The sequence below is a fragment of the Pagrus pagrus genome (genome assembly GCF_965226575.1).
Source record: "Pagrus pagrus genome assembly, chromosome: 16".
Classification (NCBI taxonomy): domain Eukaryota; kingdom Metazoa; phylum Chordata; class Actinopteri; order Spariformes; family Sparidae; genus Pagrus; species Pagrus pagrus.
In genome coordinates, this window is record NC_140200.1 from 16,364,250 (window position 1) to 16,383,407 (window position 19,158).

Here is a 19,158-nt window from a genome sequence, read left to right on the forward strand (position 1 = left end):
GATTTAAGTTTGTTGGCGTCTATGCTAATTAGATTGTCTTATGACTAAAAACAATCACTCAAACACACACAGACACACATATTTATACATAGGCAAGCAAACACACACACACACACACTCGCTTGAGGCCCTCTTTCATCCTAATCTCTGATAAATAAATAAACAAACCCATTTATTTAATCTCTGCTGGATACACAGTGCATTTGTTTTGTGAGGGTTGTGTTTGCACATGCATTCATATTTGCAGGTATGTGTGTGCAAATGTGGTTGCCCGTGTGCATGTTCGCGTGTGTTTTAGCATAATGTGTATCTGTGTGTGAGAGAGAGAGGACGGGGGGTTACCTCCAGCTTATCCATCATCACTGGTTGTTGGGCGCATAAATCTATTTTTGTTAACTATGCTGGCAGGCAGGGCGTGTGCGTGCTTGTGCGCGCGTGTGTGCATGTGTGTGTGTAGAAAGGTTAAGCGAGGTTAAAAACACCATCAACTCAACTTGGCCCTGACTAATGGATGTTTTAGAGGGGGACGGAGAGACAGGGGGAAGAGAGAAGGGGACAGGAGACAAAGGATGGAGGGAAAGCAGAGGGAGATTTAGAGGTGAAAGGAAGGATGGAGGTGAAAGAGCAGAGCTGGAAAGAAGAAAAATGCTACGAGCGTGGAGGATAACAGAGGAGAGGCCAGAAAGGGGAAAAATGAAATGATGAGGAGAGTTGATAGATGGAGAAAGAGAGAATAGTCACAGAGAGGAGAGATGAAAAGGAGGAGGAAGCTTGGAGCAGAATATGGGAAGCCGAGATGAAAGAGCATGTAGTGAGAGGAAGAGTGGGAGATGATGCCAGAAGGAGCGAGGGAGGAAGGAAGAAAAAAGATTAAGTTTGACCATCCACAAAATGTAAGAAGAATTTGGTGTCATAGAAAGATGATCAGCATAGTGGAGTGAAGGCCATGATGGTTGTATGTAAGAGCTACTCAGCATTCTGGCTGAAATGAAAGATTATCATATAAAATGGGATCGCAGCACTTGAGCAGGTCTCGAATTGAAATACGGAGTGTCGATCTATTTGTAGTCATGATTCCAGCTGCAGGACTCACCCTTTATTAAGGTGTAGCACATCGGCGAGCAGCAGGATGAACTTCTCTCTCTCTGGCAGAAACAGTAAATGTTGCAAACATCTTCTTGTTCTGCACTCTGATGTTGTAAGCTGCTTGGTTTTGTCAACAGTCCCTGTAAATACACAAAACTGTACAATCGGATGAACACGTCTACCGTTTTCTAGACTAGAGAAATGTAAAGTGCTGCACTGATGACGTATTTTTGTAGGCTAACCCAGAAGTTAGCGTCGCCCTGGCTCCCTCGACAAAAAGCCCATGGGATTCCTGCAGCACTCTGTTTGATCTCAATCACAATGTAACCTTAAAGTTGTTAACGTCTGCATGACAATATTAAAAGTGTATCTTAGTTTGAGCAGTCTATGTTTGTACGGGTAGTTGCATGAACTTACATTTGTACAGAGTGTCTTCCATGACGAATGCAACAGAGTTGCACGTGGTCAGTATGTCAGCATGGATACAGACTCACTGTTGAAGGGTTTCATAACCCACTTCCACTCCAGGCTAATTGGTTTAGAATGGCGCTTCATGTGGCAGACCCTCCATGTGGAGTGGAAGTGGGCAGAGAGAGTGGTGTAGGGGTTTGAGAAAGGTTAATCTTTCCATAATGTTGGCTAATTTCAGTCATCAGCCTCTTGATATCGTTAAAAGAGCTGCAAAACAATTACCGATTAAACTGCCCATTACTCTCAATTGATTGTTGCTTCTGTGAAATTAGAATTAGATTGTGGAAAAATCTGCAGTACAGTTTCCAAAACCACAAATCCAAAGATCAGTTTTCATACATTTTGATCTTTGATTTGACATCTTATCAATTCATTAAATAACTGTTTCTGCTGTAGTTGGAATTACTACACATTATAACATAGTAATAATGACAAAAAACTGATGTCAGTGTTGATGTACATCAAACCAGGCAAAAGTATACTTGCAAACATAATATAGAAATAAAATAAGTCTTTATTGATTCCTTCCCCAGAGAAAATTCACCTTTAACAGCAGCTGAAGAGCTGTAAGCAGAGGGAAAACTGTGATTCAGAGTAAGATAAAAAATGAAACAAGACAAAAAACAAGAAAAAAATGAATAATAGTAAAAATAAAGTAAAAAGAAAAATATTTAAGAAGTCATATTATGCTAATTTTCAAGTTAGTAGTGGCATAGTTAGCTAGTAGAATAGCTTCTGCATCCCTTTTCACGCTGTGTCTTGAACGCTCCATTTTAGCTACAGAGTGAGACGTCTCAATCTTTGGTGAGAGTTACACATGCGCATTACTTAAAAGGCAGGATGTAGGCAATCAGAGACAGAGTAGGGCGGGTCATGCCGAGCAAGGTAGTGTGATCTAAAATAACGCCGCTACAGCAGTAGCAACTGTATGTCTGCTGACTGACTGGAGTATATATATGTTATAATAAATATATTATATATATAATATCTGCACATAAGTTCCAGAAGTAAAGGCTCGACTCCAAACCAGGCATTTCAGGCCGTGCGGGAGCAGTGTTTTCTGTGGGAGAGTCCCCTTTGGCATGGATTTGGGGCTTTTTCACTTTGCAGAACTTTTACATGCACAAAAATGCTACATAACAAAATAAAGGAAAGGCAAAACCCCAAAAAGCAGAATATGACCTTTTTAATAATACAGACTATGCATACCAAATATAACACACCAGTTCTTATAATATTATGAATGGTCATACACAGGACTGCTAACTCCGGACAAAGCTTCTGCTGTGTCAGATTGAAAACCGCCATTCCAGCCCAAAGTATGCATAAAGCATAAATAAACTTCTGTTAGCTGCGAGGTGCGTTGTTACAAAACAATGAAGAGATTAGCTTGGTTCATAAATATTACCACAAACAATAAAAACCTGCTTCACCCCGTCTGCTCTCTGTGCTGACTTCAGTCACAGCTTCAGCCTGTTTTACCTTCACACAGAAACTGGCACGCACATGAAACCCAAAGCCAAAATACAATCATACAAGTATGAACTTCAAAAGATGTTGAAGGCTGCCTGGATGTCTGTGTGTGCGTCTGTGTATGTTTTTAGTGTGAGTGCTGCATATGATTTTCTTGTGAATATGGGTTAGTGTATATGCGCGTTAGCTTCACAGTCTGTTGCGTATTTGGTTTCATGGTCTACATGTCTGTGTGTATGTGTGTGTCTTTCCTTCAGTGTGTAAATGCATGTGCTCGTGTGAGTTAATCTGCCTTTGTCTGTACGTGTGACATGTGTCTGCGTCTGTGCACCTGTGTGTATGTGTTGTGTGTGTATGTGTGCATGCCTTTGTATCTGTGTGTGTGCGAGAAAGCGCAGCGAGAGGCATGTTGTAGCTACATCTCAGTTCAATTTGTCCCCGACCTCAAATTGAAATTCCATTTTCAGGTGGTAAATTGTCTCCCACTTCGCCCTCTGGCACACAGTGAATTAAAATTCAAATTAGCCTGACCCTGCACCGCTGCTCTCTAGCACCTCTCTGTCTGTCTCTCTCTCCCCATCTCTATCTCGCTCGCTGTTTTGCTCTCTGCCCTCTCATCTCTTCCCCCTATTATCCTCTCCTCTCTGTTCCTCTCATCTCTTGTTATCCTTTCCTCCCCGCTCTCCACTCCTCTCCTACCTCGCTTATTTCCCTCCAATTTCTCTCTATATACCCCCACATTCCTCCCCACTCATCCCCCCACTTTCCCCTTTGACTTCTCTCTACTCTTTAATCCCCAGTCTCTCCTCCCTCCTGTTTGTCTTCTCTCTTATCTGCCTGTTTTTTTTATCCTTGTCCTTCCTTTCTCCTCCTCTCCTCTTCCTGACAAACATTTAAAAAGTGCAGCATGCCGTAGATGTTTAATCCAAGTTGAGCTTATAGTATGATAATATTGCATTTGAATAATGTTAATGGCGCAGTTGTAAACCAATAAACTTTGATTATTTAAATCTTTATTTGCAGCTGGTGCTACCTGCTTCTTGCCTGGATGTATTCCAGTCATATTAAAAAGGGACAGTTCACCCCAAAATCAAAAATGCAAATGTTTCCTCTTCCCTATAGTGTATTTATCCATCATGATTGTTTTGTCTGTAGGCTAGCTGACTAGGTGAGCTAACAAAGCTAGCTAACATTGCAGCTCAGCCATGGATGCGATATGTCTGATCAAAAAACTGACCCAAACGCTAGACACTTGGGCAGGCAGGAAGACGTAACAAAAAGTGAGCTTTCAGTCAGATTCTTGTGGGAAATGTCACTCATAATTTCTATAATTCCATTATTGTTTAGTTTTGACCTTGTGAGATATTTTGTGTTATCAATTTTATGTTTTCTGTCGGTAACACACCGCTAACGCTGCATATCCTGCCCAGGAGACTAAATAAAAGCTATATTTTTAAAAATACACCCACACTTACATGGAGCTTTAACATTGCTGCAGATGGTTGTCTTAACTTTTACTCAACATCAAACTGTTTTCCTTTCTTATTTTCACATCCCAATGTTGAATACATGATATAAGGAGTCTAATTTCTCCTCTAATCTAGCCTCAACAGTGGGGATTAGTTTATCTTGACATTCATAGCCCTTCTCCCGTGCAGCAACCTGGACTTCACCTTCTCCATTTCATCTCCTCTCCCCAGCTCTGTGTCCTGAGAGTAGTTTGGATGTTCACATTTCCACAGCTAATAAAGTTTATCTCCAACTCCTGCAGCCCTACCTCTCAGTCATGCTGGACAAAGGCTCTCTGGAGGTCCTGGTATTTACCGGCAGCCAGAGTCAGCGTCGTGTCATCAGACGGCCTGAACAAGGCACACTCAATGATGGGAGAGAGCACTCGCTGCGCATAGAGAGGCTACCTGGCAGGTTGGTGTTTGTGTTTACGTCCCCAGCTGTGCAACAATATTTTAGATTTTTACTATGTGTGATCTCTGTGGGTGTTTTCCACCAGATCTTATGCAGTTCAGGTGGATGAAGAGGCCAAGAGGGAGGCAACGCTTCCCAACGACCAGCCAGTGAACTTGCAGAGGATCTTCCTCGGTGGCGTTCCTGCAGGATTGGAGCAACCTCCCAACGGAGCCAACATCCCATTCCAGGGATGTATATGGAACCTCATGGTCAACAGTGTGTACGTAACATCTAGTCGATACAGTATGTGTTGTTAACTATGCATGTGACATGTAACAAAAGTGTAATTAATGACAGCTTTGTACTACAGTAGAGAAGAAATAACATATTGTCACACCACGCTCCCTATTGGTAATCTCTCCCGTTAAACTCTGTGTCATAGTGATACAAATCAAATGGCGATTTCTCAGATCTTGTGTGGGATTCGTGTCGTGGTATCTGTCAACCCAACCCAGAGTCAGAGGTCGGCATGTGCAAACGACCCTGTCTGACATGCGTCACTCTCACTCGCCTCGCTCAAGCCCTCAGCTTGTTACTGAAAATGGGTGAAACGGGCCCAAAGAAGAAATAATATACTTCCACATCTTACTCCACTTGGTGTGAGACCATCCAGTTGGTGATGAAAATTTTAGATGTCGTCTCTGATCGCCTTTATGTGTACATGTTGTATGATTTTATTTATCCTCCATGTCTTCACACTATTTGGGGCTGAAATAACATCCATACCTAATTTCTAGAGACTGTGTGACCCTGCCCACTTACTTTAAAGACAGTTATTTCTCCTTACCCAAAACTATTTTTGATTTTGATACATCCACAGGTAATATGGCTCGGGCGTCACAAGATAAATATGGGGCAAAACAACGGACTCAACGTTTGATTTAGAGTATTTCTCTGCCCCTGTGCTCCACCATGTTAAAACACTGACACAGGCAAAACCGATCAATTTAATTTCCTTCGCTGTTCACCTTGAACACTCTCTATTAAACACTTATGCTTCAAACTGAGCATCTTTGCCTCGTTATCCAAATGTTTACCCAATAATGTTTTCTGGCGGTAAATAACGGGCCTTATTTTGACCTCATACACTGTCGGGTTAAAGCAGAGTTAATATGATTGCAGGAGGTCACTGTGGTGTTGTTGTTGATGATGATGATGATAAAGTCGGCGTCTCTTTCTGCCTGAACAGCAGTAATAGAGCTGTCCGACATCATAAACATACTCATAACTCAAATTACACTCCTCTCTCATCTTTGTGTGTTTATGTTTGTGTCTGTTTGTCTATCGCTCACCTTATTTCACCCCTATCACCCCGGCACTCATACTTCTACCTAATATACATCTGTCTCTCTGTCGGTGAGCCCTCATCATTCTTGTGTGCGTCTTCTGTTGTTGTTCTTTAAGCACCTAACTCAGACAACTCCTACTGTACTTACTTTTTCTTGTTAAGGTGCATTCAGACTAAACAGACAACAAATCAAAGAGGAAGAGTAATTAGTATATACTTCTACTCCCCTACAATTCAGAGGGAAATATTTGACTTTTTATTCCGCTACATTTATTTGAATACTTTAGTTACTAGTTACTTTGCAGATTTAGACATCAACTTCTTTTGCCGCTCAATCAGCCAATTGGCATTTGGAGGAAAGGGGCGGGATGTGTGTCATTCAGCTGCCATCTTTGACATTACAGACTTTTTTTCTATTCAATATGCTTGGAATGGTTTGTCTCCTCTCCCTACATCTCTGACTGTATGCAGCAAATCAAAACGTTATTAAAAAATCAATCAAATTCACAATTATAAAGTCAGGCAAAAATGTACATACCCTACATACATACTGTGCATTTAGGTTAAACACACCTTAACAGCTCCCTGTGATTTCCATGTTGGAATTTTAGCTAATGATTCCTGTTTTAAATCTAATGGCCCGTCCGTCTCTCAGTCTCTCAGATTTCTCCCAGCCTGTGTCCTTTGAGAATGCCGAAATCGGCAGGTGCCCGTACCTCGCCCCGCTGCCACCTCCACCACTTCCGACAGATGAGGAAGAAAAGGAGGAGGAAAAGGAGGCGTCGAAGCCACTCAGTCCTCCACCGACACCGGCCCCCGCTACACCTCCTCCAGGCTCTCCTGCTGTAAGTGGATCTAATTAGCATGGCAACACACAGTCACACTCATAGGCATAAGAATCATCAGGAATATTTTTCATCAGAAGGTGTTATGGTATTAAAAATAATAGTAAGGAATAGTCATTATTCATCATTACTTGTGTTCAGGTAGCCTGTTTTAACATTAAGATGCACACAAAAACCCTCACACATATTCATTTAAGTACAGTAAAAAGAAGCACATACGCCAATATGCATACACGCTCTACTCCTCCATTTTCTTTTATTTTGTAACTGTTACTCACACATACACGCGCACCAACACACACCTACTTCTCTCTGATGAAATGCAGCCATGGCCTCGCCGTGTTAGCTTAGCGCTTCATCACACAGCAGTTGTACAGCCCATTAACTCTTCTTTATAGTCCCTTTAGCCTTGAGCCACTAAACTCCACCTCTTGGCAAGCTGTCATGCAGTGCGGAGCTGCGGCGCTACGCTACGCTAACTGTGCATGCCATATATGCTTTATGAGCCCGCAGGAGCCAAAACACTTTCAGCTAACATTTAGCCGCGATGCTAAGAGCCTGGTCGGCAATGAGTCATTCACGTCATACTCTTAGCATCGCAATATATTTCCCGATTGTAATGTATTACAAGCCTTACAGCAGTCATAGTTTATCAGTTACCCAGTTACCGGCTAAACTACACCTCTAAAAGGCCATTGATCATGAAGCACAGAGCCAAAGAGCTATGCCAGCTCAGATATAACTCTCTCTGGTTTGTTGCTCTATGGAGCTGTAAGTTCATCTGTTTTATGATATACAGTAAACTGCAGCATGCGAGTTCCCATCTACATTTTCACAGACGCTCTGCGGTAATTATCTTTATGATATCTGTTTTGTTTACTGGGTGTTTTGTTCATGTTGATCCTGTTGAGTCCATTATGGCCGGAACAAATTGCAATATACAAGCAAATGCCTCACCAGATTTACTGTAAGAGGATAATGGAAGATATTTTTGAAAAGGTTTGTGTCTTCAGAGGTCACGACCTTAATCAGAAGAGAAATATCTTCATTGACTGATTTTTTTTTATTAGGCCTAAACAAACTAAATAAATAAACTCTTTGTCTTCATGACTGAATAAACAAACTGACCTTAAAGGACAACACAATTTCATACTGTTTTACTTTGTTTATATTTGGCAGACCCTGTGTTCCGGTTATTGTTATTTTTCTCAGTTTGTAATATTAGTAATATTGTAAATGTTGAAATTCCTCTCCAAAACTACATAGTGCCCCATTAACTCCACCAGCGTTACTAAATGCAGAGTATAGAGAATGAAAGTCTCCCTTAATTAGCTTTTTGTTCCACTGGCCTTTGTCTACAGCGTGCATTTGTTTGGTCTTTACAAAAGGCTGAATCATGACACAAACTTGGTAATTACACAATTCGAAGTTCTTCTGATGCAATGACCGATTTGTAGAGATGGATATATGTTTTCCATCGTCAGCGGAGTAGTCAGCAGGTTTGTCTTTTAATAGACGTGTCATGTTGTGCTCACCATGTGACGGAGCTCAGCGCACAGGTTGCAACATGCATTTTTCATCAACGGTAAAAGGATATTGTCAGAGCGGAGACGTAATCACAAGTTGAATCGCAGCTGACAGTAAACAACAGTCTCAGCATGTGCTCGAGTAAAGAGGCTTCTTTATCTGTCACTTCATATTCTCTTCTTCTGACTCTTCAGACTGTTGTGAGCACCAATTTAGAGGTTGGCGAGGCTCTGAAAGGGGCACCTTACAGTGAACCTCAGGAAAGTGAGATTCGGTGTTTTTCAGTTCTTCTATACTTGCTGTTCTGATTGATGATGTGACAACTGCCTCTAATTAGCCTTTTAAATCACAGCTCCCTAATTTCCCTCAGTTGTAAGGGAATTCAATGTGAACAAAGTATAACACAGGGTAGATTCTCAGCTGCAAAACAGCAGTTTTTGATTTAAAAAATGGCCTTACATATTTGTCTAAGCATTCCTCTGTTGCTTCATTAACCTCTTTGACCTTTCGTGTTTATGACATCATAGCCTGCGTGTAGCTGATCGGACAGTTGTGTGCTTGTCATAAACTCTATCGCTCCCACTAATCCCCTTCCTCCCACTCCCCAACTGCTGACCTGCAGGAGGCCACGCCCCCTGCTGCACCTGCTGCCACCCCTACCGCTGCTGAAGCCCCGCCCACTGCTAAGCAAGAGCCCATTCCGGACATGGTACAAACACACACACACACACTCACATACACTTTGATACGCTGTAAAGGATCTCCACCCTCATATTCTTGATTAGAAGTGGCAACATCAGCTAGATTGCAGTCTGGTTTCCCTTTTTGAATTATGACTACAGCCTGTCGCCATCCGGTGGTACGGAGAGGTATTTCCTCTTACGCAGGCGCTGAATGTACGAGCTTAGCCGCATGTGCGTTGATGTCGGTTTGGTGTGTCTGGACACTGAAGGACATCGAGTGTCCAAAAACAAGTCTTTGTATGTTTAGATGGCTCTCACGTCACACAAGGTAACACCAGTGATCTGAAGGCACAGCTTGAAAATGTCAAGCTCATGAACATCAATCACTCAGACATTTTTTTTGACTTCCCTCTCTTACTTTCATGTCTTTTTGCAATCTAGATTGTTGGTTAAAGGGCATTGAACTTTAAAGGTGGCAAACCTGATTACAATTTTCATTCTTATTTTCAAATACTAGTTGCGCATGCACAGAATGTTCATAATTTATTGAGCCTAATGTCGCTTTTGTGGGACATAAGTTACTCTTGTCTCCAATTTAAGGTGTTTTCTTATTGATTTGATTGACTTAGTGATTTCCTATCTTAACCTATTATCACCCAAAGAAAGAAAGTAGAGTAAAGCTTTACAAGGTCTACTACCTACTTCACATCTGCACTGAGTGCCTTGTGCAGCGGCAGGTGGCCACTGTCCAGCTCTACTTCAGCAGTTGTGGGTTACTGTAAGTGCTGTGCCCGGGAGCCCTTGACATTAGTTATTGAGCGAAGGACTAGCCTCCATCATATGATACTCTCACCGTAGGAGTATCATATGACGAAAGCCACCGAGTTGATGACTCACATTATAGCTATTTCTTTTCAGGTGGTTAGTTTGAAGTTTGTGATGTACTTACCAGAGAGGTAGAAATGGCTCAGACATGTCTGTCTCCCTAGACTCTTGGTGCAGGTGTGAAGCTTCTTCACCTGAAAAAAGCTTTCAAAGTTTCAAGAGCTATGTTTGAAACACTTTCAAGCAATCTACTGAGGGATGACATTTGCTTCAGGAACATTGCACTGCCTTTAAATGGATCATGAGTTGAGCCGAACATTTGTGGCTTAAGCTAATTGTTACCAGAGGCCAAAAGAGAAGCTTCTCTGAAACCTACAACGAGCAGAACGGAGACGTCTGATCTCTCCAGAGTGGTGGCTACTCTTACAACACGCGCATACCCACACAGCTCGTCTTCACTTGCGCACACACACATTTAAACAAAATCCCGACTAAATGACTTCTGATTCTATTGGCGTGACCTCCAACCAAAGACCAGCCATTCTGAATGGGAGACCGTCTTCTTATTGTTAGCTTAATGGAAAGACGCACAGGGGATGAGAGAGAGGGATTGAAGGAGAGGAGGAGGTTGAAAGAGGATAGAAGACGGAGAGCGGAGAGATGTGAGCGGAGAGAAAAGGTGCAGCCATGGAGGAAGAGGAGGAGAAGAAAGGGAGAGTCTTTCTGAACAGAGCGGCGGCCGCCTTTTGTTGGCTTAATGGAAAGACGGAGGAGAGGAAGCGGGCGAGGAATGAAAGGAGAGGGAAGGAAAGAGCTTCTGAGCAAGTGACATCTCGCTTTTGTTAGATAGGAAAGGAGGGAAAAGAAAGAGGGAGGTTGAGGAGGAGGAGCGGATATGAGGACGGAGCGCGATAAGAGGTGAGTGTCAGCCGCAACAAAGCAAGGTCACGGTGTGGGGAATGTCTTCACTTGAAAGAGAACAAGAGGAGAGGGGAGATTAAGACACACATACACACACCGACGCCCAATCGTCTCAGATGCTCTCCCTCTCTCTCTAACTTTGTCTCATAGTGACACTGGAGGTATGGCAAAGCAGCTTTGTTACTTAACAGGAGATGTACTCAGAGGAGGAGGAGGTGATGGGTTGAAGAGATTTGAAGAAAGGAAGAGAAAAAAAGAAGGAAAGGAAAGATGAAAGTGTATGAACAGGTGAGGAAAGAAGTGCAGATGGAGTAGGAGTGGCGAAGGAGATATAAGGACAAGATATGAAAGGTGAGGAAAAGAGATAAGTTGAGTGGTAGGGAAAGGAAATGAAGAAGAGGAGGAGGCAAGGTTGTAAGAAGAGAAGAAAAGGATGAAAAGGATGAAGGGAAGATGAGGAGGAGATACAGTGAGGTGGAAAGAGAAAATTAGGGTTAACGAAAGGAGAGAATAAGAGTAGAGGGCCTAAAGAACAGGAGAAGAAAGTGACACAGATTGGAGTGGAGGACAATAGGAGAGAACTACTAGACAAGGAGAGGTGGAGGAGGTCGAATGGGGAGGATACAGCATGAGGAAACACAGGAGAGGTAAGAGGAGCTGGAAGGAACAGGGTAAGACTGTGGGGGAAGGCAGCAGGAAGAGATGGAAGAAAGAAAAGGGATAAAGGTGGGTAGAAAAGGGAATTAAAACCAGTGGAGATGAGCCTTGTGAAAATAGGGATAGAGGAGTGATAAAATCCCAAAGAGAAGAACAGTAGTAGAGGAGAGACTAGAGAAGGGAGGAGGACATTGGAGAATAAAAACCGATAGAAGAGGAAGACAAGAGGCAGAGAGGAGATATGATTTGAAGTGAAGAAGAGCAACAGAAAGTTGAGCTGATGGGAGATAAAGAGGAAGAGAAGAGAGGATGGAGAAGAGAAGATGAAGAAAGAGGAGTTGGAGAGGAAGTAATGAGAGGTTAGGTGGAAAGAAATTAGAAAAATGTGTGAAAGTCAGATAATGAGGAAAGGAAAGTAGTAACAAAACAGAGGACAGGAGGTAGAAATGAAAGAAGAGAAGAGAGAAAGACTTGAGGAGGGTGAGGAGGAATAAAGAAGAGCTAGAAGAGCAAAGAAAACCGCAGGAGAAGGTACAAAAGAAAAATCATAAGATGCCTTTACTTGTATTACAACACTGACACCTTCTGGTCACTGGCTGAACTGCACCCTGTAAAATGACACGGGGCACAGAAATAACACTGTGTTTACCCTGCTGCCAAAGTGAACCCCATATCAAATGAAAATCAGTCCGCAGCATGTGATGTTTGGCTCAGATGAAAAGAAATGGTTCATGAGAATCAAGCGGTGGGAGGGTCCGCTGATTTCAAAACCGTGTCAGCCAAATCCACCTTGGCAGTAACTGCTCTGAGGTGATGAAGAAGAAAGAAACTGATGAAAGATGAAGCAATTAAACAGATTTTAATGGGCCAGATGCTGCAACTTGCTGGGACCATCTGAAATATTAAGTATGGTAATTTGTAGAGTTGGGACTGATTAGATCCAGTATCAGTATTGGGTGCTGACACTGAGCTCACATCACCCATCAGAAACACTGTTACAGTGACTGTCATGCGTTCTGCTCGAGTGTTAAAGTTCCTGCTGACAAGAGGCAACAGGAGCAGAGTTGTGATACCCTGTCAGAGTAGCTGACAAGTTCTGTCCAATCTTCAGGATTCATGTGCTTCAGCTGTGGCCCCGACCGCGTTGGAGGAGGCCCATCAGTTTGGACTGAGCAGGAACAGCCACATGACCTTCACTTTTGATGACACCAAAGTCAGAGAGAGGTACGTATTCAGGATAAATGATCACCTTATTGTTTTATTCTGTGGTATTGATGCAATGCTGCTTGTAAAACATGTAGATGATTTGAAAAAACATGACCAGAAATCTGATTTTTTTGTTTTTCACACTTGGTTTAATACATAACACACGTGTGTGATTTTCACAGATGAAAAAAAAATTAAGGAACTTATAAAGATTATTCTGTTAGTAATTTTTTTCATTCGGTTTCACACATGAGGGGGGAAATAAATCTCCTCCTGTAAAATTTCACAAACTGACACCAACAAAAAAAAAAAAGATAAAGTAATACATTTTACACAGATATACTTCCATTAATTCTACAGACAAGGCAACAATTCATGTACATTTCAGGGGCTTAATTGATGTAATAGTAGAAACACAACAAAGACTTTTGCTGTTTTGGGGATGAGTCTGGGACATCTTTTCTAATCACTAGGGTATCCTGCTGCCTAAATCAAATGTATCTTTCATTATCGTATGCATCTGTCAGTGCTGGAAAAACATATGTAAAAAAAAAGACACCCAAACATCCCAGTAGCAAACAGTATTGGTCCTGGAACACAATGTTTTGAGTTGAAAAAGAGCGATCAGCGCTCCGAAAAGCTCCAGTTTAAGTGTTTTTATTAAGCTGCTGTGGGTCGTTTAAGCACAAGGACTGCTCCTGAGGAAGGACCTTGTGCTAATAAGAGTTATTTTATGGGAGCTATTTGATGTGCTGATCTGTCTTTCATCTCAAATCATTTGTATATTTTTGGTTATGAAAGTACACATGTGCACAATCAGTGTTTTTTACGTGAAAGGAGATTTTCAGGCCTTTAAATAAACAGCTGATATATATTGCATTAAGTGCATCCATTTGTAGGAAACATGTTATAACTGTTGCAGGAAAGTGTTTCACGTGTCAGATTCCAGTATTTTTTCAGTACTTTGATAAAAATGAAACATGATGTAATACCTGGGTTACAGCAAATCTACTGTTATCTTGTAATCTAAGATGTGTGTTTCTGCCTCAGGCTAGTATTGGAGCTTGACCTGAGGACGAAGGAGGAGTCCGGTCTCGTTCTCTACATGGCAAGAATCAACCATGCCGACTTTGTTTCCATACAGGTATCCATCTACTGCTCTGACTGTCACTCTATACGTTTAATTATTCTCCCCGTTTGTCCCAGTGATCTTCAAAGCAGTCTAATAAGCATCAGCACAGTTTACATTAGATCATTGGTGCCTATTTATTATTATGGAATGAAGCATCTGAATATATGTTCTGCAAAAGTGTCTCAAAGTGTAGAACAACAGCAGAAGTTACACCTGCTTTAGCAGAGACTGATAAGAGGTGGATTTTAACATCTCATATTCCCCATCTTTTCACATCCAGCCTCTCTGTGTGCAGAGACTATACAGAAGCTGAATTTGTTTGTCTGTTTCACACAGGGAATATTAACGCTCCGTCTCTCTCTTCCTGCAGATCAAGGATGGACAGGTTTGTCTGGGTTATGATCTCGGTCATGGAAACATATCCGGCTGCGTCCCCTTCTCCATCAATGATGGGAACTGGCACAAGGTAGGACAGTTAATTCTTCATTCATGCTCGTTGGCAGATTCTCTATTAGTTCAGAATATTAGGTCCTTGTGCCTCATTTGTCACAGAAGGTCCCTTCTCTCTAGAAGAATTAACCCCTCGGTTACAGTTAATACTTAATCTATATTTCAAGTGAGAGCACATGAAGGCGACATTCATCTTTTCTTTACATTTAATTTTTTTGCTTTTTAAAATTTTTTTTGTTTATTCATCTCCTTTCTTTTCCCTTTTTTGTTTTTCCTCTCAGATCCGTTTGAATCGTAACAAGCAGAGAAGTGTAATTTTAGTCGACGGACTATACAGTAAACCGATGATCAGTCCAAAGAAGGTACGTCATTTTCTCCTATATAACTGCACATACACGTAGTGGCATGGCTGACGAAGACAAATGATCCAGGAATAAACTCAACTGTTGGAGTTTTTAATTTTTGTTTTATTGTTGCATTAATACGTTATCTTCTTCTTCCCAGGCTGACCTGTTGGACGTGGTTGGAGTGGTGTATGTTGGTGGATTACCAAAGAACTACACTACCAAGAGAATAGGACCGGTAAAACACACACACATCTCTGAAAGTGTGTCAGTCGACATAATTAACAGTTAGACATAAACAGTGACAATGCTTGTTGACTGATCAGTACTTACTGAATGATTTTGTCAGATTAAACTGATCATTCTTCTGTTTCTAGATTCTCTACAGTATTAACGGATGTATCCGTAACCTTAAGATGGTCGGAGGTCCTGTAAGCACTAAATCAGCCACCACAGGTATTGTATTTTTATCATTTTAACTATAATTTTGTTGTTTATCTTTAATATTTGTTACAAGGTTGGTGTTAAGATATTTGCGTCCAGTCGATGATTCCTTTCCCCTCTCCTCTTTGCCTAGGTCGCTCTGAGTCTGTCGTCGAGGACTTCAAACTGAACATGGCCACGCCCGCGTCCACTCACATGGTAGGGAGATGTTTTGTCGCTACGGAGACGGGCACCTATTTTGACGGCACTGGCTTCCTGAAAGCGGGTGAGATGAGACGCCGATAAGCCACTTGATTGCTGTAGATTTTCAGACTTTGTTATTTCTTTCTCTTGTTCTGTGTGTAAACAATAATCTCTCTCTATCTCTGTGTCTAGTTGCTTCTTACAGAGTGGGTCTCGATGTGTCGATAGCATTGGAGTTCAGAACCAGCAGAACCAATGGAGTGCTAATGGCCATCAGTAACCAAGCCAACGATGGACTGGGAATAGAGATCGTCCAGGGCAAGGTACAATACAGTGACTGAAGAAATAGTTCAACATCTTGGGAAATATAAATATTCACTTTCAATTGGCGAGTTAGATGAAGAGCTCATTACCACTTTCATGTCTGTCTGTTAAATAATTGAGCACAAGCAGCTAAATCCTCTAACTAATTAGCTCATCATATCCCATTTGTTCAATCCAGACAAAAACTAAAATGTATAAAACAACAATTTAGCCACTTTAGAGGGACTTGTCTACCACCCACTGAAAAATGGCAGTTCATATGGTCATATTTGCCCTTTCGTACGGACTAAACAAAGAGATATAGTAAAACCTGTTCATTCAAAAACTTTAGAGATGCTGGAGAGCAGATTTTAGTTTGTTTGGAGCGAGCTAGGCTGGCAGTTTCGCCCAATTCCAACTCTTGGTGCTAAGCTAAGCTAAACAGCTGCTGGCTATAGCCTTAAAGTGATAGTTCAGGTCTTTAGATGTTGGGTTGTAGGAGGTAGTATCTAGAGTATAGTCAGTGTATCACCTGCAGTAGATGACCGTCAGCTCTCCTCCTGTGTGGAGAAGCAGAGCATTGTACTGCTAAACAGGACCGACAGAAGACGTATTGTAGCCACCTAAAAAATATATATATGTGCGTGTACAAACACTGTATTTTGAGCATTGTTGGTGCTTTACATTACCTGAAACAGCTGCTGAAAGTCTGACCCTAAAGCTGGTCTGCAGAGTAATTTAGCAGACACAGCTGCACGTGTGCGTAAGAAACTGGACGTTGTAAGGTTGAGGGAATGTAGTGCCAAAGGAAAGGGCAGTCTGACGGCAATGTAAGGTGCCAAAAAATGTTCAAAATATAATGTACACTTAAACAGATATATATTTTTGAAGTGTGCCTTCAATAAGTCTTGCTGTTGGTGCTGTTTAGCAGTACAATGCTCTGCTTCCTGTCGGTTCTTCTCACTGCTTCTCCACACGGGGAGAGCTGACGGTCATCTAATATTGGAAATACACTGACTAGAGATAAGTACCTCATACAACCCCACATCAAAAGACCTGAACTACCCCTTTAAAGTTAAGAGACTGTTACAAAAGTGGAACTTCGTTGCTCTGAATCTCTGTCAAAAAACTTACCTTACTTCCTAAATGTCAAACTATTCCTTTAATCTATTTTGAAAGTTGTACTATGCATATACAGTAGCATTAGTATATAGGTGACACAACAAAACGGATACATAAATAGTATAAAAATATCTTTATTTTATTCCTTCCCCTCCCACTAGCTGCTCTTCAATGTTGACAATGGAGCTGGACGAATCACAGCGGAGCACCTTCCTGAGGGGCAGGGCTTCTGCGACGGCCAGTGGCACTCCGTCACCGCCAACAAGTTTCGCCACCGGTTGGAGCTGGTGGTCGACGGGAAGCAGAGCAAGGCACAGAGTCCGAACGCACGCTCCAACACATGTGACACAAACGACCCCATCTACGTCGGAGGATATCCTGGTACGACTACATTATAACACACACACAATAAAATGCTTATCCTACTGTGTTATGTTACTGCATGTTGTATGTAACTCTGCAGTGAGATGTCGTCGTTTTATTTCTCTCTCAGATGTAGTTCGTCAGGCAGCTGTCTCTACCAGCACCTCCTTCAGAGGTTGCATTAAGAACCTGAAGATCACCAAAGCTTCTAAGACCATGGATGTGCACTTCAACAAGGCTCTAGAGATTAAAGGAGTCCAGCCCCTCTCCTGTCCCGCTGTAGCTGCCTAGAGCTTCCCTTTTTGTAGTTTGTATAACAATAATCAGATTCCGTGTGCCTTAATCACAAAACCAAACTAATGTAAAGTCATCCCATTTGTTGAAATTAAGTTTGCGGACAGGTGTGTCACTGACTCGGACTACCTGTGATTAAATGACTACTAAAAAAGCGATCTTTTGAACAGAAGACATATGGGAACGTCTGTGTCTTGTGTGTTTGAGGCGACAAATAACATGCAAAGTTACCTGGTGCAGTCTTAAGAGGACAAAACACTTGATGTTATGTGCATCGTAAGGCTCTGGTCAATAAACTTTTCATGGCTGCAGATCGAGGCCTCCAAGTGTCTTACGTGAAGGAAGACGTTAGTATTAAGACCTGTGCTGTGGTTACAGGTGCTCACAGTATTAATTATATTTGCAGAATATGTGTGATTATGTGAATATTAAAGCAGCTTTGTTTTTCAGTTCCTCTTGCAGACTTAGAATTATTTTATTTAACCTTTTTTTTTTTACACAAACCTTTCTGGAAAAGTGTGAAAAATGACAAGTCATATTTTTGCGTGAATTGTTTACCTTTGTCCTTCATAAACCTTGTTCCCTGCATTGGTTGAGACAGTCTTAATTCACGTCTCCACCGATGTTTCCTTTTGTCATAAGGCATAGTTATTAGTGTATTGTCATTACCGTTGCACACAAAAACCACGGATGAAGTGGAACTTCATTTCAGCCTTCTGTACAACAACAGAAGTTGCTAACAATCCGGTTTTAGACTTCTAAAAATGACAGTTTTACATCTGAAGCCTCTAAAGCCAGAAAACCCTCAGTCCACATGTCAAGTATTTATTTCATTACCTAATTATCTAAGCAATTACACGTAGAGTCTACTTGATTAACTCACCTGACTTGAGTACAAGTAGCAAAATTGTAGAAAATAGAAACTAAACCTGTCAATAATGCAGCTGAAGTGATAACTTCACTGATGCTTCAACAAACATGAGGGTGAGAGCATCTTTATGGGTGCAATATTCCTTTAACATTCCACACTTGATCAATTGATTTGATTAGTATAACAGGACATTTTCTCACAAGCTGCAGCTTGTGTTACTTTTCAGCAATGCTGAGATACTGAGTTGAAGGTACAAGGTTTCTGCGGGACAGTAATTGCAGTGTATGTTCTGCATGGTGTGGCTGAAAATACTTCAGCAGCTGTTTCTGAAATATACTCTTAATCGCATCACACAGATTGTCCTGTCCTTCTTTCAACTGCTGAATGTGATGATGGCCAATCATGAAATACATTTGTGGACATATACTCCTGATCCATGAGGATGTGTCAGAACCCCACAAATTGTTTCTGGATGGGACTGACTGAGATTCTTAGTTACATTTTTGCTTGATTTTAGCCTTAAGGGTTAAGATTCATCACTGATAAAGTTAAGATCAACTTTTAAAAGAAACTTGGAAAAAGCCCTGATGTTGCCTTTTCCCGAAGCTCCACCAGGTGGTGCTGCTGCAGGTCACCCGTACTGACAGAGTGGCACAACCACCAACAGAGACTGCATCCACCTAAAGCTGCCGGAGAGCTGTGTGT

The 19,158-nt window shown here is 41.7% G+C and overlaps 1 protein-coding gene across 8 annotated transcripts in view; it reads left to right on the forward strand.

The window, feature by feature from the left end:
- Window positions 1-18,806, forward strand: part of lama2 (laminin, alpha 2) — a 210,794-nt gene extending 191,988 nt beyond the window's left edge. For 7 of the 8 annotated variants that reach the window (XM_084377871.1, XM_084377875.1, XM_084377873.1 and 4 more), the window contains 14 exons: window positions 4,802-4,953; window positions 5,039-5,215; window positions 6,939-7,128; window positions 9,278-9,364; window positions 12,853-12,965; window positions 13,998-14,091; window positions 14,450-14,545; window positions 14,811-14,891; window positions 15,034-15,111; window positions 15,251-15,329; window positions 15,451-15,582; window positions 15,693-15,823; window positions 17,087-17,306; window positions 17,419-18,806. In XM_084377871.1, coding sequence (XP_084233997.1) covers window positions 4,802-4,953; window positions 5,039-5,215; window positions 6,939-7,128; window positions 9,278-9,364; window positions 12,853-12,965; window positions 13,998-14,091; window positions 14,450-14,545; window positions 14,811-14,891; window positions 15,034-15,111; window positions 15,251-15,329; window positions 15,451-15,582; window positions 15,693-15,823; window positions 17,087-17,306; window positions 17,419-17,579 — 1,791 coding nt within the window. In that variant the 3' untranslated portion in view covers window positions 17,580-18,806. The remainder of the gene's footprint in view (window positions 1-4,801; window positions 4,954-5,038; window positions 5,216-6,938; window positions 7,129-9,277; window positions 9,365-12,852; window positions 12,966-13,997; window positions 14,092-14,449; window positions 14,546-14,810; window positions 14,892-15,033; window positions 15,112-15,250; window positions 15,330-15,450; window positions 15,583-15,692; window positions 15,824-17,086; window positions 17,307-17,418) is intronic. The other variant, XM_084377872.1, reaches the window with a different exon arrangement.
- Window positions 18,807-19,158: the final 352 nt, after the last annotated feature.